At 41.5% G+C, this 24,554-nt stretch overlaps 1 protein-coding gene across 2 annotated transcripts in view; it reads right to left on the bottom strand.

The window, feature by feature from the left end:
* The window catches only part of KMT2C (lysine methyltransferase 2C), a 328,020-nt gene that overhangs the window by 94,553 nt on the left and 208,913 nt on the right, over positions 1-24,554 (bottom strand). For both annotated transcript variants that reach the window (XM_074946303.1, XM_074946304.1), the window contains exons 13-15: positions 23,210-23,952; positions 7,627-7,746; positions 2,255-2,371 (exon numbers count right to left, since the gene is read on the bottom strand). In XM_074946303.1, coding sequence (XP_074802404.1) covers positions 2,255-2,371; positions 7,627-7,746; positions 23,210-23,952 — 980 coding nt within the window. The remainder of the gene's footprint in view (positions 1-2,254; positions 2,372-7,626; positions 7,747-23,209; positions 23,953-24,554) is intronic.

The following is a 24,554-nucleotide window of genomic DNA, read 5'->3' as shown; positions in this document are numbered from 1 at the left end:
TTGAGTTGACAAATGTGGATTTTTTTAAAGTGCATTCCTCATAAACCTCATGTTGACAATGCCATTTCTGCTTAAACACTATTTTTAACCCATGTAGCAGCTCACCAGTCCAAACATCGTTCTGAGGCAATGCTGACTGATGTCAGCACAGCTACAAGAATAATTATTTTTCGTTAAGTGTTGCTGGCAAGTCCTACTAACTTAATGGGAACTACTTCTGTGCACCAGAGGGCAGAATTTGAGCTTTAGAATTTGGAGGATCAAACTATCACAATTTTGAGGTGATCCAAAATTTTAGGACCTAAAATCCTTGGCTAATTGTACCCTTCTCCAGAAAAAGTAGCCGATGCAGTACAGTGGGAACCAAGAAACTCTGCAAGTTTGACTATATGGAGCTGCCAACTACTCATCCCTCCACAGTGGCTGGGGCATCAGGTGGTTGAAGGGGTATGATCTCCTAATGCTATAAAGTCCCATCCGTGGAAAAAAGACCCCAGGTGCAGGAGATGGCTGGTGCCTTTGCACTGCTACCTTCCCCCTTGCTACCACTGTATAGCCGCCACATCTCAGTGCAAAATCTGTCTTCTTTAAGAGTCTAATCTGGTGCTCACTGAAGTAAACTGAAAGGCTGCCATTAACTTCAATGGGCATAGAATAAAGCTTTAGGCCTTCATGGAAAAATTCTATACAATTTAGTAGCAAATGTTCACCTTTCTATGTGTAGACCAGGGGTCTCAAACATGCGGCCTGCAGTGTTATTTTCTGTGGCCCGCCAGCTCCCCGCGGCCCCCCAGCATTTATCTAGAGCGGCTCTGGCCCGGCGCATATCGGGGACAGGGCAGGCTCCCTGCCTCCCTTGCCCCCGCACCGCTCCGGGAAGCGGCCGGGACCTGGAGGAGTGGGGCACAGGGGGTCTGTGTGTTGCCCTGGCCGCTCCTCCAGGTACCTCCCCCGAAGCTCCCATTCGCCACGGTTCCTTGTTCCCAGCCAATGGGAGCTTCGTGGGAGGTACCTGGAGGAGCGGCCAGGGCAACATACAGACCCCTGTGCCCCCCTCCCCCAGGTCCCGGCCGCTTCCCGGAGCGGCGCAGGGGCAGGGCAGGCAGGCAGCCTGCCCTGCCCCTGGTGCGTGTCGGGCCAGACCCGCCCCCCGAACCCCTCCTGCAGCCGAACCCCCTGCCCTGAGCCCTCTGCTGCACCCCTCCTGCACCCCAACCCCCTGCCCTGAGCCCCCTGCCATACCCCACACCCCTCCTGCACCCCGACACTCTGCCCTGAGCCCCCTGCCACACCCTGCACCCCTCTTGCACCCTCTAGGGGCAGGGAGGGGACAGGGTTGGGGTGGGGATTTCAGGGAAGGGGTTGGAATGGGGGCATGGAAGGGGTGGGAAGAGGCGGGGAAGCGGGGGGGGGAGGGGGCTCAGTGGTGCAGCCCTCAGGCCAATGTACTAGTCCTCATGTGGCCCTCATGGTCACTTGAGTTTGAGATCCCTGGTGTAGACCAACCTACAGAATTAGACAAAAAGGAAACCATATTTTCTACTGAATTTTATAAATGTTTAGTAATTATTTCTGTAAAATCTATTGGCTGCACTCCTATTAAAATATTAGGCTTTTCCATAAGTGTAAATTAGTGCTTTGTAGCATTAAGATAGTTGTGGATATTCAAGTTGATATCAACAGCTACGCCCCTATTCAGCAAGGTATGTAAGCACATGCCTAACTTTAAGCACATGAGTAGTTCCAGGAAGCCAATGGGACAACTCACAACTAAAGTGAGACGTGCTTATGTTCTTTGCTGAATTGGGGCCCTAAGAAGAAGAGCTTTCCATGGACAGCTCTTCATCACAGACCCCCAATACCCTTGGAGTACCCTCAGGAGAATTATAACAGGGTTGAGAGAAGGTGATATAATCCAGTATAGGTCTTGTTTTCCCCACGTCTACTGGGCCAAGTGGAAAGCTCCCTTAATTAGTGTCACCTCCATGTGTGGAAGTGGCAAGAATGATGCTCAACCATGTCCTTTTAAAAGGGAATGTAGATGATGTAAAATTGTTCTGGATCCATTAGCTACAGGTTAGTCCCCATTTTTAACTAAAATATATAATTACATTTAATGAAAACTAGAATGTTATCAAAACTATTTCTCATTGCTTATTTTGTTTAGATACAAAATTTCTCTAAAAAAAATGAGAGCTGTAATAATGAAGTTACACACCAAACTACACATATGATTAAAAAGATATGTTCTTACCCCTGGAGTGACAACAGCCCCAATCCCATTCTTCAGTTTTGATCTACCTCTGCCACCTCTTCCTGAAAGACCCGCACCACGTGGTCTCCGCTTCCCTGCGAATCCTGATCCACGGCCCTATTTAATATACAAGAGCAATTTATATACAACCCAGATCTCTTTTAGTGTAGGGACACTTCCTTGTAATTATAAATAAGAAGAACTGTGGTTTCAAGTGGATATAGGCAAGCCAGACCACCATTATTAAATCACTGCATAAATTGTAGTAGAATACCTTTAACTTCAGACTAAAACCTTTTCCTCTGTCTGTGGTCTTCAACCATTATAAAAAGGATTGCCTTCAACAAAAGTACTTAAAACCTGTCACACACTAATTTTTACTACAGGCACAGCTGGTAATATTGAAATACATTTTCTCCTTCTTGCCTAGTACTCCAGCTAAACCCTACCTCTTGTTCGATTCTTTAAGAACATGCAGCTCAGACACAGCCAGGTGTGTTCGGACTGTTGCGTGGGCACTTTACTGGTTATACAGTAGCTACACTTCTTTGCTGTAAATAGTCACACAGACATTAAAAGTTGTTAGGGCTTGATCCTGCTCCCACAGAGGTCAGTGACTAAACTCCCACTGATTCAGTCGGAACAAGATCAAGATTTCAGTGTTTAATTTGTTTAATACCCTAAAGAAAGTATTATTTATAATACTAAAATATTTTTATTTGTAATATTTACACTTATTGCTAGTGGTTTGTTCTTTTTCCCACACTTGCTTAATCTGTAGACGCTTTGACAGTGCTGAGTTGGGATCCCTTAACTGATGAGGTGAATTTAAATACAGTGAATTGGGGGTGGGGTGGGGGAAGGGCGAGGAGTAAATTTCATACTTTTTCAATGTTAATTACCTGACATTATTATTGTTAATTAATTTGGCTTTCATTAATAAGATTTTTTATTTCACACTGAACTAGAAAAACAAAATAAAACAAAGCAAAAGAAAACACAGAAAACTCACTGATCACTTCCAAAAGAGGAAAACATTATTATTTGCTATGTCTCTATAGAATTGTGGCTGATATTTTTCAGATCAGATCTGAACAGATTACACATACCTTAGACCTTTTCTTCTGTTCTTATACAATGAAAGTTAAGGTACATATTCAACACAGCAGATTTCCTACTATGCTTTTCTACTACTAGATACATAGCATTTGTCCTTGTTTTAAATGCATTTTAAGAAATCTATGTTAACAGCTACTCTACTCTAACTTAATTTTGCTGTCCACAAAATATCTACAAGTCTACAATCTCTATCTGAATGCTTGCTCCAAACTATTTTAAGATGCCAAAAATACCAAGACAAAACAATTCACTCAATAAAAGGCACGTACTGCCTTTGAACTATGGTACTCTCCTTAATGTCAATAGAAGATGCTCTAGATCAGGAGTTCTCAAACTTCATTGCACCGTGACCCCCTTCGGACAACAAAATTACTACATGACCCCGGGTGCGGGGTGGGGTAAAGCCCAACCCTACCACCCTGGGTGACAGGAGAGGGGGCCAGAGCCTGAGCCCTACCACCCCTAAAGGGGGTGGAACTTGTGTTTCAGCGTCAGCCCTGGATCCCAGCAAGTCTAATGCTAGCCCTGACAACCCCATAAAAATGGAGATGCGACCCATTTTGGGGTCCCGACCCACAGTTTGAGAACCGCTGCTCTAGACTAGTGATCTCCAACCTTTTTACACCCAAGATCACCTTTTGAATTTAAGGGCAACCCGGGATCTATCCCACCCCTTCCCCAACGCCCTGCCCCACTCACTCCATCCCCCTCTCTTTCTCCCACCCTCATTCACTTTCATCAGGCAAGGGTAGGGGTTTGGAGTTCGGGAGGGGGTATGGCTCTGGGCTGGAGGGTTCACAGTGCGGGAAGAGGCTCTGGGCTGAGCCTGGGGCAGGGGATTGGGGTGCAGGAGGGGGCGAGTGTGCAAGCTCTGGGAGGGAGTTTGGGTGCAGGGGGGGCTCTGGGCTGTGGCAGAGTGTTAGGGTAGAGGAAGGGGTACAGGGTGCTGGCTCTGGGAGGGGGAGGTCAGGGCTGGGGCAGGGGGTCTGGCTCTGGGAGGAGGGTCAGGGCGAAGGAGGGGGTACAGAGTGCTGGTTCTGGAAGGGGGTCAGGGCTGGGACTTGGGGTGTAGGAGGGGGCATGGGGTGCTGGCTCTGGGAGGGGGCTCAGGGTTGGGATGTGGCCTCCCGCAAGGCAGCACTTACCTCTGGCAGCTCCCGGTCTGTGGTGCAGAGTGGCTGCTGCCAGCTAAGGCAGGCTCCCTGCCTACACTGGCCTCACGTCATTCCTGGAAGGGGCCAACAGGCCCCTGCAGTGAGGAGAGGGGGGAAATGGACATGGCTCCGCGCGCTGCCCTTCTCTGCGAGCACTGCCCCCGCAGATCCCATTGGCCACAGCTCCCTGGTCCCGGCCAATGGGAGCTGCAGGGGTGGTGCTTGCAGGCAGGAGCAGGGCACATAGGAAGACCCCTGCCCTTCACCCAGGGCTGTGCTGGCTACTTCCGGGAGTGATGTGGGGCGAGGATAGGCAGGGAGCCTGCCTTAGCAGCAGCACTGCTACACCACTGGAGATCACGATTGACCAGTCAATCGTGATTAACTGGTTGGTGATCACTGCTCTAGACTCATGTGAACAGCTTCCGTTAATATTAATAAGAGTTCCATGGATTTAAGGTAACATTATCGCCTCAATAGGGCCAATAGTATTTTCAGATATACCATCCCCTATTTTTATAGAAGATATAGAATAGTGGTTCTCAACCAGGTGTTCAGGGCCCCCCGGGGGGACGCAAGCAGGTTTCAGAGGGTCCTCCAAGCAGAGCCGACATTAGACTTGCTGGGGTCCACGGCAGAAAGTCGAAGCCCAGTGCTCTGAGCCCTGCCACCCAGGGCTGAAGCTGAAGCCTGAGCAACTTAGCTTCATGGGGTCCCCTGTGGTGTGGGGCCGAAGGCAGTTGCCCTGCTTGCTACCTCCTAACGCTGACCTTGACTTTTATACGCAGAGAGACCGTTGTTGCGGCACAAGTGGGCTGTGGAGTTTTATAGCATGTTGTGAGGGCCTCAGAAAGAAAAAGATTGAGAACCCCTGGTATAGAAATCTGTGGTGATAGTTATTGCAAGGTAGAATCCAAATATTCCACTACTAACAATATTATTGGAAATATAAATTAAAGTAACTGTGCACTGTCAGGCAATGCAATCATACAGCATTTTAGAAATAAGAATAAGGAAGGAGGTGTTGATGGCCAAAGTTTCTTTGAGTAGCCAAGTGAAATGTTTAATTTCTCCCCCTCTCTGTATAGAGTGTAAAATATATACACACTGCATAGAAGATTCACTTTCTTTAGAAGTAAAATGCTCGGACAAATTCCTAACATTGCGTGTTTTAGATTGCACATCAGTATTTTTATTTTCACAAGTCTAACAATGTGACAGAAATAGCACAAACCTGTATCACTGTTAATGCTGGACATTATGCTGAAAATTAATGTTTCAAGCAGAAATAGCTAAGATAGTATCAAATTAAAATAAAGCAAATTAGCATGATAATTAAAGTGAGATGAAAATAAATCAATTGAAATCAACAGCAACCTACTTATGGTTTTATATTTTTTCATTAAGTTTTTTCTCTCTCTCTTTTTTTAGTGTTGTAATAATCCCAGTAAGGGCATGTCTACACAGAGCAGCAACATACACTTTTATTTATTTTTTTGGGGGTAGGAGTGGGGGTGTTGTAATCTCCAAAGCACGCCAATGTGTTGTGTGTTAACTGGTCCATGTAAACTCTGCTGGTGTGCACTAGAAGTTCTCTAGTGTGCTTTAATGTGGTGCTGTTTGAAACAGCATTATGCTAAAGCACACTTTAGGGAACTTTCAGTGCACAGCAGCAGGGTCTACACTGGCCAATTATTAGGGTTGCCAACTTTCTAATCGCACAAAACTGAACACCCTTATCCCACTACCTGCCCCGCCCCTTCTTAAGGCCCTGCCCCAAGGCCCCACCCCCTCCCTCTGTTGCTTGCTCTTCCTCCACCCTCACTCACTTGCTCATTTTCACCACACTGGGGCAGAGGGTTGAGATGTGGGAGGGGGTGAGAGCTGTGGCTGGGGGTGTAGGGGCTGGGGCTGAGGGGTTTGGAGTGTGGAAGGGGCTCAGGTCTGGGGCAGGGGTTCACGGTGCGGGAGGTCTCTGGCTGGGAGGTGTTGGCTCTAGGGTGAGGCCATGGATGAGGGGTTTGGGGATCAGGAGGGGGCTCTGGCCTGGGGCTGAGGGGTTTGGAGTGTGGGAGGGGGCTCAGGGCTGGGGCAGGGGGTTGGGGTGCGGACTCTGGCTGGGGGTGCGGGCTCTGGGGTGAGGCAGCATGCAGAGCCACCTGACCCTTCCACCTAGGAGCCAAGGGATGTGTCACTGCTTCCAGGAGCTGCGGTTCCTGGCCAATGGCGCTGTGGAGCCAGCGCTTGGGGTGGGGGCAGTGTGCAGAGCCCCCGTGACCGCCCCTGCGCCTAGGAGCTGAGGGACATGTTGCCTCTTCCAGGAGTCATGAGGATCCGGGTAGGGAGCCTGCCAGCCCCACGCCAACTGGAGTTTTAATAGCCCGGTCAGCAGTGATGACCAGAGCCGCCAGGGTCCCTTTTTGAACTGGTGTTCCGGTCAAAAACCGGACACCTAGCAACTCTACAATTAACGCACATTAGTGTGCTTTAGAAATCACCCCCTTAAAGTGTGCATTGCTGCTCTGTATAGACAAGCCCTCAATTTCCTTATGTTTTTTTTGATGGTAGCTATCAGTGGGACAGTAGCCTGGCTCCTTCTAAGACAGTCAAATAGTTTTTTTCTAAGTTTAAACATATGTCACTGTGAATGCCTTTTGAAATGCCTCCACAGCAACACACTTTGCAACAGCCCAGAGCTCAGTCCTTTTCAGTCTGGCTCTCCTTACTGCCAGCAGTCTTCAGGACACACAGACACACTCACTCTCTCTCTCACTCAAGTAACTCCTTGACAGCTATTTAACAGCAATAGCCAAAAAATAGTGAAGTACTACAACACAGTTCATTAAAAATTGGTAATGCAAATTATCTTGCCATATAAAATTCAAAAGTTATGCAATGCCATCACATTCCATGTATGCTTTAATAAATTTATATTTTTGTAATTTAAAAGCTTCAGACTTTAACAGTTTTCTTAAAAAGCCAAAGTTAACAGTGATAAAATGGAAGATTAATTCAGTTGATCTATACATAGTTTTCATTAGTAGGCTCTATAGCAGAAAGATAGCAATGGATACATGAATATAAATACAAATTATTTACCACTTTGATGCTCCAAATGGCACTGCCAGGAAGCTGTCTGGATTTAAAAATGTCCCGACCTTCTGAAATGTCTGGGGACCAGGAAGGTGGGCTCACTGTATTATTGGTACTCCAAGCCCCCTAGGATACGGCAGGTGAGAAAATAGATGTATAAAACTCAGCAACATAAAAATAAAGAAATAAAAAAAAAATAAAGCAAGCAACTAAAAGTTTCTGAAAAGCAAAGCACATGCAGGCATAGGCAATTTCTCCTAAATTTACTTAACTGCTAAACTAGTTTATATGGGGAAAATTTCAACCCGCCACTGAAATTTATGTAGAGAAAATTTCAACCCTCAGTGAGGTTAAAAGGTCTGCAAAGTGACTTTAAAAAAACTACAAAGCGAAAATGTGAGAAAAGAGGGTTGACTGATAATCATCATGTCATAGACAGGAATCATAGCAACACATTAAGTCTCTAAATTTTGGATCACCATGCCAAGAAGATACTATTTTGAGATCATAGATGGGTTTTGAGAGTACATTCCCTTCTATATCTCAATCCACATCTTTGAAGGAAGAGACGGCCTTGTATCACTTTTTAAATATAAAATTATTGATAATCAAAACAACATGTAGGCTGAGAAGCATGTAAGACACAGAGATAAAAATAAAACTAAAACATGAAAAAAAATGAAAAATAAATGTGAGCAGTTAACAAAATACCTCTGACCTGCAAGTACACCACAAACGTACAATTATAAAAGCTCACACCTATAAATCATAACTCCAATTTTTTTATATTATAACAAACTATAATATCAAACAATGTCTAACATAATACAGGATATATAAAGCTGAATTTTAAAAACATAATCATAGTTTTATTTTAATTTGTATTTATACAATGTCCAGCACCATGGGGTTCCAATCTGATTGTGGTATTTGTGTACTACCATAATATAAACAGTAAAACAACAAGAATAGGATTAGCAATACTGTGCTAATTTAAGGGTGGGTGGAGAAACCTGCTGATGTACCTGCAGTTCTTACTCAGACAACAGAATGCATCTGATGAAGTGAGCTGTAGCTCACGAAAGCTTATGCTCAAATAAATTTGTTAGTCTCTAAGGTGCCACAAGTACTCCTGTTCTTCAGACAACACTGTTATTGAAGGCAGTAGAAGTTTTGCTTGAACTCTGTGTAAGGACTTCAGGATTAAGGCACAAATGATTTACTAAGGTAATTTCATTTTAAATTTACAATTTAGCATGCCTACAGAGTAATAAATTATACTAATTTTAACACTCCTTTGGAATTAAGCAAAAACATAGCTAAGATTAAGATTTAAATGGTATAAGGAAAAATTGGTTAATTTCCAAAAAGACTACATTCAGCAATAATTTAGGCCCCTAATCCAGCATGTGAATAGTTCCAACTATTCACATATGTAAAATACCTACACACACAAGTGTTTGCAGGATTGAGGCCTTAGAACATTGGCCTTTGTGACAATAAGTATAAAGAAATATACACTGGCTTCACACATCACAAGTTTTTAAAATGAAATATAAAACAATGTCAAGCAAAATAAAGTGATTTGGGAAACAGTTTCTTTTGAATCCAATAGTTGATTAAAATTTTTACTTCTGTCTGCATTAGTCTACATACAGAAATTGTAGCACTTTAACTTTACCAATATAGTTAAAAGCTATACAAGTCCCCTAGTGTGGACACAGCCATAATAGTATAAAAGTGCTTTATATGAGTACTGTATAGCTATTTCTGCATAGGACGGGGAATAACTTATACTGATATAACTGCTTCCATCACAGGGGTTATAGTGGTATAATGATATTGGTTTTAAAAGGAAAAAAAGCACACTCTACCTGAAATAATTATACTAGTACAAAAACTGTATGTGGACCAGGCCTCAGTAAAAATAAATCCGTCACCTTGTGTGTGTAACAACTCCCACTGAACTCCATGGAAATGGAAAGACTACCAATGAAGTTAAATTTCTCTGTGTTGAAAGTATTGTAGTTTTACCAATCAGTAATTTTGTTGAATGGTAATTATTTTTATCAATAACATTAATTGTCAGAATAACATTGTCAGAGATGTTAGCAGATCAGGAGCTACAGGAAATTTAAGATGTCAAGTCTTGGCGACTATTCAGCCTTCTCTTTAACATCAAGGTAGATAGAACACTAGCTTCCAGTTTGGGCAAGAACAAGATAATTTTCCAGAAAATTAAATTAAAAATCTTTCTGGGATTTCAGATTTGTTTTTCCCCTAAAGAACTAATGTTCATTATTTGTCAGGTATTTGTTCTTTACCCATAACAAAATAATGGACATATTCTGCATATCAAAGTCCTCCCCTCATCCTGTGTTTATAAGGGAGAGAATATACCACTTGAAGGCCACAATCCAAAGATCTCAGAAGACATTACTCAAACTACTGTTTAAGACCTAAAACCATTTAGAGTCCTATTTGAAATATATTAAATAATTTTGCTGCAGAGAGAACACACTTCTCCAGAAATTAAATATTTCAAGTCAATTTAAAATGTAATAGAAATTTAAATTTGAATATGAAATATCCATCTTTCAAAACAAAATGCATTATATATGATTATGAACCACATTGTTATAGTTTAAATTTCCAATTGAATCCAAGTTTTATTGTAGCTCAGAAACACATTTGAATTCTGTGTCAGATAAATTTAATTAAAAACACACCACCTCCACAGTAGTATGAACAAATTAATTACATCAAAGAGATGCATTAATTATATTTTGGCTTTTAATTAATGCCCATTACAGCACAACACTGGAGAAAAAGTTCTATTCAGTTCACTTATATCAAAACCATGGTAATAATTATGTACTTTGACATAAACAGGAAGTTCTCATTCTCCATCATATTCTTGAGTCCTCAGAACTGAACAGCACAGCTGCAACTAAATTACAACAAAAGGAAACAGAACATCAACAAAGGTCAGGATAGCTTACTAAATCACCAGTGGCTGTGTTTAGCAACCGAATGCCTCCTTTATGAAATATACTTTAATCAGAAATAAAGATGAACAAAACATAAGCTTTCATCTCGTTTCAATGTTTAATAAAATACCACATATGATCTTTTCAGATTGCAATTGTGTCATTTCTAGTGAGAGGAAAAAAATATATACTGGGACTCTGAAATAACTTGATAGTTATAAATCTAACTCTTCTTGTATTAAAAACAACCCTCCTAATAACAATAAAAACATAACAGCCTCTTCCCAGCCCCACATACGAACAAAAGTCCCCTCTATCTAGGTTCTCACATCAACCACCATGATCATAGTATCTGAGCACTTCCGCTGTGATTAAAAATGATTAAAAACCACTACAACAGAATACACAATAGAAAACATATACAATGAATGCAACACAGTGTTTTGCGCTCTCAGTAGTATGGACAAAACAGAATCTGTATAGGTCAAAATCATTTTGGGGAAAGACTGTAGAAGAGGTTCCACTGGGATAGTGTTAGGAGGGATCTGCTAAAAACCCTTGGGTTGGACTCAGATATATAGAGAGATCTCTTTAATACTATTAGAGAGATAAACACTACTAGGAATAAAGAAAAGGAGTACTTGTGACACCTTAGAGACTAACAAATTTATCTGAGCACAAGCTTTCGTGAGCTACAGCTCAGAATAGTGTCATAATGGGAGACTAACAGAGACTGGAGAATAAATGCTATTAATACTGGTAGGGTCCACTTATTGATGGATGTGACAAATGACAGTTTTCATTGTCAAAACATTACTGAACCAATAATGGGTGATTCAATTTCAGACTTGGTTTTGGTAAGGAGTGAGGACATCATAGAAGAGCTGATAGTAAAAATAACCTTACATCAAGTAATCATGAGTTGATTCAGTTTAATTAAATAGAAGGCTAATCAAAACCAGGTTATCGGCTATGTTTTTTTTTGCTTCAAAAGGGCATTGTTTGGGAAATTAAAGGAATTAGTTAAAGAAGTCATTGGACAGCGCACGTCTTAAATGTGGAAGAGGCTTGGAATTTCTTGAAATCAACTATACGAAAACTATCGCAATTTGCAATCCCAAGCAAGGGGAAAAAAAATGAAGGGAAAGGCTCCAGATGAATAGCCACCTCAAAGGCTGTTCACAGTAAGCAGAGAACCTAAAGGGAGTGGAAAAACAGACTGATCAGCAAAGAAAGCTACATCTTGAAGATAAGAAAATGTAGGAATAAAGTGAGACTTGCTAAAAGTCAAACAGAATTAGCTTATGTGAAAGAAATTAAGAAATGTTTTTACTTATATAAATAAAATGAGAGTAAGGAAGAATGAGGATGGGCCACTATGCAGGGTGAATGAGGAAGAGTTTATAGATAATCTAGGTATGCCCCCAAAACTAAATGAATACTTTGCCTCCGTTTTCAATATGGAACATTGGCAAGAAATCAGGATGGTTGATGGACATGGAGTGCATAGAAATGGAAATTACCACATCTGAAGTGGTAGAAAACTCAAAAGATCTTAATGTGCTCAGATTAGGGGACCAGATAATTTCCATGCCAGAATACAGAAAGAACTGGAACATGAGATTTATAGTCTGGTAGCAAGGACTTTAACAAATCTTTCTATTCAGCAGTACTACTGTAAGACTGAAAAATAGCTAACGTTGTACCTATATTTAAGAAAGGGAAAATAAAGTAATTGGGGCAATTACAGACCCGTTAGTTTAACTTCAGTGGGATATAAGATTTTGGAATAAATTGTGAAGGAAAGAATAATTAAATTAATGGAGATAAATGGAAAAGGGGATATAATGCTACATGCGTTTACCAAAGGCAGATCGTATTAGACCAGGGGTGGGCAAACTACGGCTCGTGGGCGGGATCCGGCCCATCAGGGCTTTGGATCCGGCCTGCGGGATTGCCTCCAACGGTGCCACAGGCCCTGCGCCGCTCTCAGAAGCGGCTGGCACCATGTTCCCGGGGCCCGGGGGGGGGGGGGGGGAGAGGGCTCTGTGCATTGCCCTTGCCACCAGCCACCGCCCCCGCAGCTCCCATTGGCCAGGAATGGGGAACCACGGCCAATGGGAGCTTCGGGGGAGGTACCTGGAGGTGTGACGGGGCAGCGCGTGGAGCCCTATGCACCGCCACCCCCCACGGGCTGCTCAGGGATGTGGTTCCAGCCGCCTCCCAGAGTGGCGCAGCATGGGGCCAGGGCAAGCAGGTAGGGAGCCTGCCCTGGCCCCGGTGTGCGTTGCTGCCACACCAGAGCTGCTTTAGGTAAGCGGCGCCGGGCTGGAGCCCGAACCCCTCCTGCACCCCGCCCCCCAAACTCCCTGCCCTAAGCCCTCTGCCTGCACCTCGTACCCCTCCTGCACCCCAACCCCCTGCTCTGAGCTCCCTCCCGCAGTGCGCACCCTTCCTGCACCCCTACCCTGAGCTCCCTCCTGCACTCCACACCCCTCCTGCACCCCAACCCCCTTCCCTGAGCCCCCTCATACACCGCACACCCCTCCTCTGCCCCAATCCCTTGCCCTGAGCCCGTTCCTGCACACTGCACCCCCTCCCACACCCCGCACTCCCTCCCGCACCCCAACCCACTGCCCTGGCCCTGCATACAATTTCCCCACGCAGATGTGGCCCTCAGCCAAAAAAGTTTGCCCACCCCTGTATTAGACTAACCTGATTTCCTTCTTTGAGAAAATAACTAACTGACTTTTTTTAGATAAGGAAGTGCAGAAGACTGATATACTTGAACTTCAGTAAAGCATTTGACATGGTACCACACAGAAAATTATTAGTTAAATTGGGGATTAGTACAAGACTTGAAAATAGATAAGGATTTATCTTATTCAGTATTTTTATTAATGTCCTTGGTACAAAAAATAGGTGTGTGCTAATGAAATCTGCTGATGATAAAAAGTTGGGAGACTTGGTCAATACAGAAGAGGACTGAAATATTATATAGGAAGATCTGAATGACCTTGAAGACTGGAACAACATAAATGCAATTAAATTCAACAGTACAAAGTGTAAGGTCATGCATGTAGGGTCTAATAGAAGAATTTCTGCTACAAGCTGGGGGCTCATCAGTTGGAAGCAACAGAGGAGGAGAGACACCTGGGTGTGTGGGTCGATCACAGGATAACGATGAGCCACCCGTGTGATGCGGTTGTGAAAAAAGCAAATGCGATCCTAGGATGTATCAGGCGAGGCATGTCCAGTAGAGATCAAGAAGTATTAATGCCATTGTACAAAGCACTGATAAGACCCCATTTGAAATGCTGTGTACAATTCTGGTCACCCATGTTCAAGAAAGATTAATTCAAACTGGAGCAGGTACAGAAAAGAACTATGAGGACGATCATGGGAAATGGAGATCCTCTCTTATGAGAGAAGACTGAAAGAGTTGGCTTGTTTAGCTTAGCAAAATGAAGGCTGAGAAGAGATATAACTGCTCTTTATAAATACATGTGGGGGTGAGGGTGGGGGGGCGAGGAACACCAGGGAGGATGAAGAGCTATTTAAGCTTAAGTACAATGTTGGCACAAGAACAAATGGATATAAACTGACCATGAACAAATTACGGCTGGAAACTAGAGGAAGGTTTCTATCCATCAGAGGAGTGAGATTCTGGACAGTCTCCCAACAGGAGTTGTGGAAACAAACAACTTAATTAGTTTTGAGAGAGATCTGGACAAATTTATGAGTGGGACTGTACGACAGGGTTGCCTGTGATGGTGGTAGCGGGACTCAGCAACCCCGGGGGGGGAGTCCCTTCCGGTTTAAATCTTGTGTTCCTAATGCTGATGCTTTAGGGCTTCAGATGGTCACCTGCAGGGATCAGGAAGGGACCCCCCAAACATATTCTGGGGTTTTTTTTAGTCTCCTTCCTAAAAAACCTCAGAGATGGCCACAGTGGGAGACGGGAAATTGACAGGGTGGTGCAGTGCTCTGAGGTGGCACCAAGCATTCTCAGTATCTCATGTGCTTAGCTGTCTGGTTGCTGTTCACATGCTCAGAATCTAACTAAGCACCATATATGGGGTCAGGAAGGAATTTTCCCCCAGGTGAGATTGGCAGTGACCTTGCGGGGGGTTTCCGTTTCCTCTGCAGCATGGAGCATGGGTCACTTGCCAGAATTAATTGGGTACATCTCACTTAATCAATTCCCTGCCATTGCACGGGTCTTGGGCATTTGGACCATCTTAGTCCCTCCTGTTCTCTGCCTGTGGCACATAATAGTTTAGTCTCATGTTGGCTGTAATACTTTGGTCTAATTTGGGTTGTTGAGTTTAGCGTAGGGTGTTGGTGGTGGCCTGTGGTTTTCAGGAGGTCAGACTAGATGACTTGGTGGTCTTTTTTGGCCTTAAACTCTATGACTCTTGCAGAGCTTAGTTATCACATTATAAAATCACTGACAAATCACTAAAAATACCTTACAAAGTACAATAGCTATTAGAAATGTGAGGTAGACCATAGATTGATTCTACTCAATGTTTGCCTGATGAAAAAAATGCAAAATCGGTTGAGAGATTACTTTGTAGTTAAAAATTTAACTAAAACAAAAAACAAACCAGCAAAAACACACCAACCTGAAAGCACCCATAAATTACTGTGCTTAGCTACTTAAATAACCAGAGCAGTTATTTCAATATCTTAATTTTAACTACACAGAGTATTTTGCAGTAAAAATTTATAATTCTAGTATTAACATTAAAAAAACCCACATAAATATTCAGTTTTCTATGCTACATTCTTTTTACAAGCTTCTCTAACAGGCTCATATATTAGTGTTAAAATACAGGATACCCTGTAATGGTATGTATACACTGATTTCATAGGAGGATTATGTTTCATAGATAACGACTAATGATCCATATCATATTGTCAGGAGAATTTTTTTTTTTTTGGTAAAGAATATCCCCAATATCATCCAAGCCACATATTTGCAGAGAAAATTTAGCCCTGACTTGTTTATGTGGATGGAAGTGTTTCGCCGAGTGTGTGTTTTCATTCCTACTGGGTTCAGGAAAACAGGACATTATGTACATACTTTATAAACAAACAGGATTGCACCCAAGAAATATTCGATTCTATCATCATTTTCTCCTACTAACGGAAACAACCCAGAAAGGCCCCAGTTGGCTAGCCCCTCTTTGGCCCAAGCAGCAACAGTATTATTGCCATAAATGTACATTTAAATGGCACCCATCAATTAATTATTTGAATGTTTATTATACTAACTAATCTCAGATGTTGGTTTTTAGTACTTTTAGAATAAGGGTGCAGATATATCATACTTCTCTTACAATGTGGTGTTTGTGACACATTACTAAGACTCCACTCCAGAAACAAAGCACTTAGGCCCCAATTCAATAAAGTATTTAAGCATGTGCTTAACTTTAAGCATGAGTAGTCCCACTGACCTCAACATTAACAAGTTAAATCATATGTTTAAGTGCTTTGCTGGATTAGAGCCTAGGCAAATAAGGAAAATACTGTAGGGTATTACAAACACTATCTACTATGGAGGGAGGATGAGGTAGAATGGGCAGCTCAGTGAATGATGTGTCTGAGATACTGAAGGATTTTTTTCTGGAATATATATGCCATATAATAGAGTACATGTGAACATTTCTCTCTGTCCAGAAGTGGGCATTGTACTTGGAAGAGTGTTTGGGTAGCCCATATATAATAAGTGGGGGGCAGATTTGTCAATCTGTATTCAGCATGCAATGATGGGTTTATCTAAGAAAAACAGAAATCTTATGGTCAATTTGCTATATGGTGGTTTCGTGTTAAAAGGATTAATTGTTCACAGTTGTGGACCAGGTAGGCAGAATTATGGTTATTTCTGGAACCTTAATTATGCATCCTTAGGCTTTCATTTAGTATAAATGTTCTAGTGAATTTTCTTTCTGAAGAAATTGATAAGGTAAGGTTACACTTACAAAGCTTAGCTTGAGAATTTCCTTTTAAAAATTGCGAAGTGCTGTTTCTGTGTCTTCCCAATACTATTTTAAGTTTCTCTTGCAAAAGTTAGAAAAGAATATAGAAATATCTTATTACCTTGCACATTCACATGTAAACTGAAGACCTCATTTGTAGGCAGAAATCTCTTTTAGAAAAATTGTTCTCCTTTGTAACGGTGAACAATTGAGGCAGTTTATCTATTTGTATATATGCCAAACAAGTATCTGGAACTTTGAAACAGTGCTCTGTTTTAGTGTGGTTATAAATTGACATAAATACATTAAATAAATGAATAAAATACAGTGAGAAGCCACATACATGAGTACAGATGGAAGTAGGAAGGAGATATGCTGAGAGCCTAATCCACCATATCTTATGAACAGTAGGTATCTTAGGGTGAAATCCTGGCCCTGATGGAGTCACTAGCAAAAAACCCACGGACTTCAATAGGGTCAGAATGTCACTCAGTTACCAGTTCTGCTAATACAGAGCTTAAAAGCTCCATGAAGCAGATGTTCCACTGGCATTTTTGCTCTTGCAGAACTTAAAATTTCCTCAAACACTCTAGTGGGTGTCTCAACTACTGTGAAACTTCTAAATTTCCTTGACCAGATGGGTCTCTCTGAAGAGCTATGGGGAGCTCTCTTTGTTCCTCAAAGAGTCTACAGACTGCCAGCTTCCTGGTAAAGAAAGAAATGGTGGACCACAGGCCCCTTACTGCCTGCCTGTTCTCCCACATTGCGGCCTGTGAACCTCTCATCACTCCATAGCCATCTGCGGGTGGAGGAGATGGAGGTAGTTGCAAGTCAGGACAACCTGCAACAAAAGCTAAGAACAATAACCTTGACATTAGGGCATGATGACCCACACAGGCAGCTGGTGATGACAGCCTGATATTTTTGCAGTCTTTCAGGAAATTCCAGGATACATGAGAAGGAAAACATAGCTATAGCAGGTTGAAGGCAGCTGTAGACCTCCTAAGCATAGTTTCCAATACTCAGAACGCTCTTTCCTGACGGAGTCTATCCTCTAATGTTTTATTTGTTTGTTTGTTTTGGGGGATATTTTAAAATATTTGATTGTCTAACTATGATTTGGACTGCTGGCCTCCCTGCAGTAAAGAATTCCTATTGTGTGTGCGCGGCAGGGTGGGGGAAGAGGTATGGTGTACATATGCATGCCTAGAAAAATAAGCATGTCTATTGCTTTGTCTTTTTTGTATAGATCTGCCAGGCTCCACTCATGAAGGTGAGCCAGGGAACACAGCGCTGGAGATTATCCACCCTACTGCACTCCACGGAGGTGAGAAGGGAAACCTGGCGCTGGGGATTATCCAACCCTACTGCATTCCACGAAGGTGATCTGGGGAAACAGCACTGATTTGATTATTAATTTATTTCACCTTTAGGAATTTGAGCCCAGTTTCACTTCCCCTCTGAAGCAGAATAATGGCGGACAGAAATTGTGAAAAAAATATTTCGAGTGGCTACCAATCCCCTTGTCCTCACTGAGGTTCGCCTCCCCTACACGGGTCCTTCTGGGTCTCAAGAATGGATTTGCAATTACCCCTCTTTATTGCATGAGATCCACATGGACAGATCTGTGTTAGAAGCAGGGGAAGGAGGCTAGGCCCGAAGGCCCTTTGCTGGACTCTCTGGGGTTGACAGAGACTGCGATGTGTCCCATGCCCTCCATCTGAGGGATGTGGCTGAGCTCTGCACGCAGAAGCATGGCTACTGGTGTGGGCTATAGAGACTCAGGGTTGATCTTCCTTCTGACTTCACTACCGTTATGGAGCTGGGGCTGCTTGCCCCAGAGCCAGTTTTTTTGCAATCCTTTCTGCCCCCTTTCCTGCTGTGGGAAGGACGCAAGGCAATTTCCACCAGCCTGGGCTGCATCTTGCCCAGCAGAGCCAATATCTCCAATCCTGCCTGGTTCCTTTCTTGCTCAGAGGAGAGGGGAAGAGCCTCCAAACTGCACTCACCCTACAGAGCTAGTCGAATTCCCCAAAGAAACACTCACTAAGGGGTGAAGCAGGAGGCACAGACCCTTCCACTTGCCTCTGCCTTTCTCAGTCCAGCTCTCTCCCAGAAGCCTGCAGGGACACCAGACATTGCAAATGCCTCAGAGGGGATGTAGAGCTGAGGGGACAGCTCCTCACAAGGCAAATGCAGCCCCATGGACACGACTGGGGATTAGATGGACACATTATTAAGCCAAATTGTTAGTGAGCCATTTGATATAAGGTCTTGAATTTCCCTCTGAAAAGTTCTGCAGCAGGGAGACCTGGCTGAGCCACCAGGGAAGCAGAAAAAACTGGCAGGAGCTTCAAAGAGCAGGGCATTCTCCTGCTGCCAGTGACTGACAGGTCTGGTTCTGCTCCCACACTGCAAACAGGTTTACGTGTTCATTGTAACACGTCTGTGGACATTAGCACGCAGAAGTGAAATATCTATAATTTTTCAAATTAATTTCCAATGAACACCTTGTACAATTACCCTCAAACTTCGCCACAATAATTCTCCTTTGGCAGAACACAATTTGTGAAATTATTTACAGAATACTTTTGTTTCTCTGAAGTTAGGAAAGGAATTGTATCCAAATGAGGATTATGAAACAGAAAAACTAGTGACAATTTTAACTATGGAGTTGCTCCTGTAATTCTGTAATACGTGAATCAACTTCCAAAAACAAACTGAGTACTTGACGGCAGAGAAAGAAGATAGTGTGAATGTCTCATCTACTAAAAATTAGAAAAGTAGATATTTATATTCATAGAATCATAGAATATTAGGGTTGGAAGAGACGTCAGGAGGTCATCTAGTCCAATCCCCTGCTCAAAGCAGGACCAACACCCACTAAATCATTCCAGCCAGGGCTTTGTCAAGCCGGGCCTTAAAAACCTCTAAGGATGGAGATTCCACCACCTCCCTAGGTAAGGTGGAATCTCAGTTCAGAATATGTCAGATATTCACCCCAGTGTGAAAGAAAAAACTAGATTTTTTTTTTTTAAAAGTGAGTATAATAAAACACCAGAGGATAAAAATACTGTGTGTGTTCTCAGGTACTAATGAAATATCTTCACAGGAGGTTAATTATTCTCATCCACAATTGCTGATTTGCCACAAGTACAAGATTTTTATAACAACATTGATTCAAGGCAAATTGTATCAATGCAATTCTGGATGCTACCAATCAGTACAAAGTTTAACACACGACTTACCCAGCCGGGATTTTTCTGTTTGCTTATACATTACTCAAAAGGGAAATTGTTTACCAGTAACTGGACTTTTCTAAAGCTAGTATCCTCTACAGACCCACATTCAAAAGATCTCAGTCCGTTAGCAAAGGAACAGATTAGGAAGTTAATACTGTAAAATTGAGAACCCTCATTGGAAAGAATTACTGCATTGTCTCCGGGATTTGCATACATATATGTACATATAGTACATGCCTCAGTATACAATGACCTACAATAATCGAAGAGTATAAAAGAATAAACGCAGAATCTCTAATCTCTGAGAAGTAGAAGTGCGATTCCAATGGTGAAACAATCTTTAGAAAACATCAATTACAGAAAAGCAAATTCCTTTTCTCGAAAGATAAGTACCCTCTATAGATATCTAGGTCTCTTAATTAACACACAAGTCAAATCTGTAACAAGATAATAGGAACAAAATTAAGAAACGATCAGCTAAGAGCACAAAAACATAAGATGATCCAGTTGTAACAAAGACTAGTATAATAAATGAGAGAAAAGCCAGGTTTACTTTTAATTAATACTTTAATCAAATATCCTTAGATTCTTTCTTACTTTTTGTTCAGTCCTTCCTCAGGCAAATTTCCACCAACTTCAATGGAAGTTTGACAGAGTTAGGACTGAAAAACAAATGAGTAACAACTGAGGAGTTTAGGATTTGGACCAAAACCTTTGCAGATGCTTTTCTTACAATGAAATTGCTACTGGAATGATCCAAGTTCCAACTTAGCATATTAATAGCATGATTCAAAGTCCACTGAAGTCAATGGGAGTCTTTTCACTGACTTCAATAAACCTTAGATCAGCCTTTAGTCCTCACGTGGAAAATTATTTTTTCCCCAACTTGGGCAAAGTAAAAAATTGAGAAATAAACGAACTCTGAATGAGTTGTGTGCTATGTGACCAATGTACTGTATTTTTCTTAACAATGTAAATGGAAGCCATTTAACCACTGGAAATGGTTATCCAGATAAATCCATGTTTCTGCACACTCAAATAACCATATATGTACTATTTCAACTGTTAGACATTAAAACATTAACTAAATGTGTTTATTTGAATATTTGATCCATTATGACCACTCCTCAGAGTATTAATACATCCCAAAATCATGAAGTGCCTCAAGATGCATATTTCAAAGAAATGAACTGGTGACTCTTTTTTCTTTTTAAAATTAACATGGAAATTAAATGCTAAAATTATGTTATGACAACATTATGACTGGTATTTTGTTTGCTCTAGCCATAAAATTCAATGTTATGGTTCCCACAGCAATTGTAACTTGGCTATATTACATGCACTGTATATATCAAGATGTTCATGTCAATAGTAGAGGAAGTGTGCAGTATGTACAACATAACTCAGTGCTTTTTGTTGACTTTTTTTTTTAAATGTTCAATTATTTTCCTTCACCACTGATGTATATTATGACTGAATTAAAGCTGGAAAGAAATAAGAAACTTTTAATGTGATTTTAGTAGAATTCACAGAAAGCCATTTCACACATTAAAATATGGCCATTTATCCAAATCTGTCCTTTGTGCTCCCCTCTTACAGGCTCTCCAGCAGCTGCTAATTAACAAACATTACCACCAGAACTGTGGCTGAGTTCTCACAAGTCATGGGGGCAGTAGCATAAGTAACATTTCATTTGCTGATGTCCAAAATAAAGACGTTACCACCCTTTGACATGCTCTCTCCCCTTCACACACACAAAAAAGCATTTTAAGGTCATTTTAAACTACACTAGAAAAAAATCTGTATTACAAACTAAGTAAACTTTAATAGGAAAATGCATTTTATTTTCAAGCCATTTAAGTATAGAAACAATGTCATATCATTCTAAAATATGTGAATGTTCATTTAAATACTATAAGGAGATATTAGAGCAGGGGCAAGTACAGTTTCTTCTAGTAGATTAGCTGCAAATTTCTGATTTACTGCATATTTCCAGCCAATTTCATTATGTTTACATACAGTGAAAGCCACTGAGAAATGCACCAAACCCCAGCTGATTGAATGATCTTGTATGCAATTTGCTGCATTTACTGTAGAGGATTAAATTAGTCTTGGATTCTTAATCCTTGGAGAACACTGTTTATCACCTCTTAAAAAAATATCAGGCTTTGCTTTGAGCTTGCGAATAGTCTTAAATAAGGACACTTCTACACTACAAACTTGCATGGGCACTGCTGCGCCGATACAGCTGCACCACCGTCGCGCTCCTGGTGAAGACGCTCTAAGACAAAAGGAGAAGCTCTCCTGCTGAGATAGCACTGTCTACATGGAGGGTTACGGTCAGTATAACTACATCACTTAGGGGTGTATGGATTTTTCAAACTCCTGAGCAATGTAGTTATACCAAAGTAAGTATGTAGTGTAGACCTTGCCTAAATCAGTAATATGGAAAGCATCATATAGATTTTACAATTCTTTCCTTTACAAAAAACAAAATTATGAGCCTATGATGATCAGAAGCATAAAATGAAATTTTGTGATCTTGACTAATGAAGTACTAATTTTACTAGTCACAGTACAATATTTCTTGTGAAGAATTTGCAATGGCAAAATAAATGAGAAAGATGTGTAAACAATTTGTTTTCAAACTATATCTTTAGTGTGTATTATAGATGATGCAGTAAGCTACTTACTCTTGAGGACTATGATGAAATCTAACCCAAATCACAATTGCAACGACTTGTACCAGATAGTTCCTAATAGATATCTGCCAACGTAACAAAATCAGATCATTTGCCATAATCACAAATTTCTGCCCAGGGAAAATCTCCCAGCACAAGGACAGCGAGGTTGCTGCAGGTTCATCTATAAAGGTAGGTGAAAAAGTTTTACCACATCCTGCCTACAAATACAATATATGAATCAAGATGGAAATATACGCAGATTGACATGAAACAGTGAGAAATAAGCTTACACAACAACAAGAACTATGACATTATGGATAATATCACTTCTGGGATGTACCTTGAATATTGCATTTGAGGATCATATAAGATTTCTAGTTTGCTCTAGTGCTCAAAGGATAATCCAAAAGTAAGAAATTTCCCATTAGAGAACTTCACCACATCTTATCTTCAATTATTCAACCTGTAGTTACCCAGAGTTTTTCAAAACAAATGTGTTTAAAATAATGGATTGTTAACAATAAACTGTATGCCCAATTTATACTGCTGGATAAACACAATGTATATTTTCCAGGATAGATCAAACTGTTTTTCATAAACTCAAATTTGATACTTCTTTCAAAAACACAGTATATTGAAAGTTAACAATGATTTGTCTACCAGCTTCAAAACTAAAACAATATGCTCACCTGTCTTGATCTGGGTCTCCCAGGAGAAAACTTTCGTTTGGTGATAGCTGGCTTTCCCATGCCAATTTTTGGAGTGACAGATATATAAGTTGTTGGGAGAACATTTCCAGCAGAGGAACTCCGTGGTGGAGTCTGACTGTGCAGCATGTCATGTGCAGAATGCAAGTCTAATGAAACTACTGGCGAGGAACACACACTTCTCTTCTTTATATCAACTGATGATGAAAATGAAGAATATGTCTCAGTCGGTGACTTTATAGGTTTGTCTCCTAATAGTGAACTGTTCTTTGCACAACTTTCATTTGAAGGAGTGGTTTCCACTTTCAACAGAAAAGTTGGTGTTTCAGAGCTTTCATGGGTTTCTTTCTTTTCTACATCTTCTTGCACTCTTGCTGTCTCCAATTGTTCTTCTATCTTAAAAGAAGTCTCCTCTTTATTCACAGACCCTAAAGTTTCTGGTGGTGTAGTTGTGGCCTCAGGTGCTGAAAGGGGAGGCTGAGATTCCTCTGTGGATACTTCTGATACCTCAGCATCTTGTGACAGTTGTTGGTCTTCTGCTTGTTTGTTTGACTCCGGCTGTATTACAGCTTGAATGCTTTCTGTCACTTCTATCATGTGCTTCATTTGACTGTCATCAGATGCTGGTGTCCTTTTAGGAGAGGTTTCCATTTTAGTTGTATCAAATTGATCAGAAACTCCTGCTTCCAGTTCAACAGTCTTTTCATCCTGTGATATGTCTGTAACTAAGCGAGAGCATATAGTTAGAGATTCATACGAAAGCATCAATAGTAAAAAAGGTTTATATTTTAAAAATGAAAAGTGGGCGATATTTCATCATTAAAACATACATTTATCTTCTAGAGGAACAATACTGCAGATGGAATCTAGGTTTAAATATGACAGTGCAAGCAAACAGGTTGTTCTTAGGCCTGGATGACATAGTTTTAACCACATGGCTACGTCTGTTACAGGTGTGAAAAAAAAATCACATCAACAGACATAAGTATGCCAAGCAAAAGCCTTGGGTAGATACAGTCATACTGGCAAACAGAGTCCTTTTGCTGGTGCAGCTTATTTCATTTCATGATCTGGCATAAACTATACTGACAAAAAAAACCTCATTTGCTGTTATGAGCTATGCTCCCAAATCCTTTCTAGTGTAGACTAGCCGTTGTGGAAGATTTTTCACTGTGAAACTTGCTCCCACCCAGAGATCAGGTTTGACCAAGTCTTGAGATTCTGGAGGAACAGGTGCAGCAGCAATGTGCTCCTGGATCAAACTACTTAATCCCACAGACAAGATACTTTAAAATAATAAATATTAGTATGTGAGATGATGGGAAGT

Source organism: Natator depressus, chromosome 2, assembly GCF_965152275.1.
Source record: "Natator depressus isolate rNatDep1 chromosome 2, rNatDep2.hap1, whole genome shotgun sequence".
Taxonomy (NCBI): Eukaryota; Metazoa; Chordata; order Testudines; family Cheloniidae; genus Natator; species Natator depressus.
The sequence above is the reverse complement of the archived record's forward strand: the minus strand, read 5'-3'. Positions and strand labels throughout refer to the sequence as shown.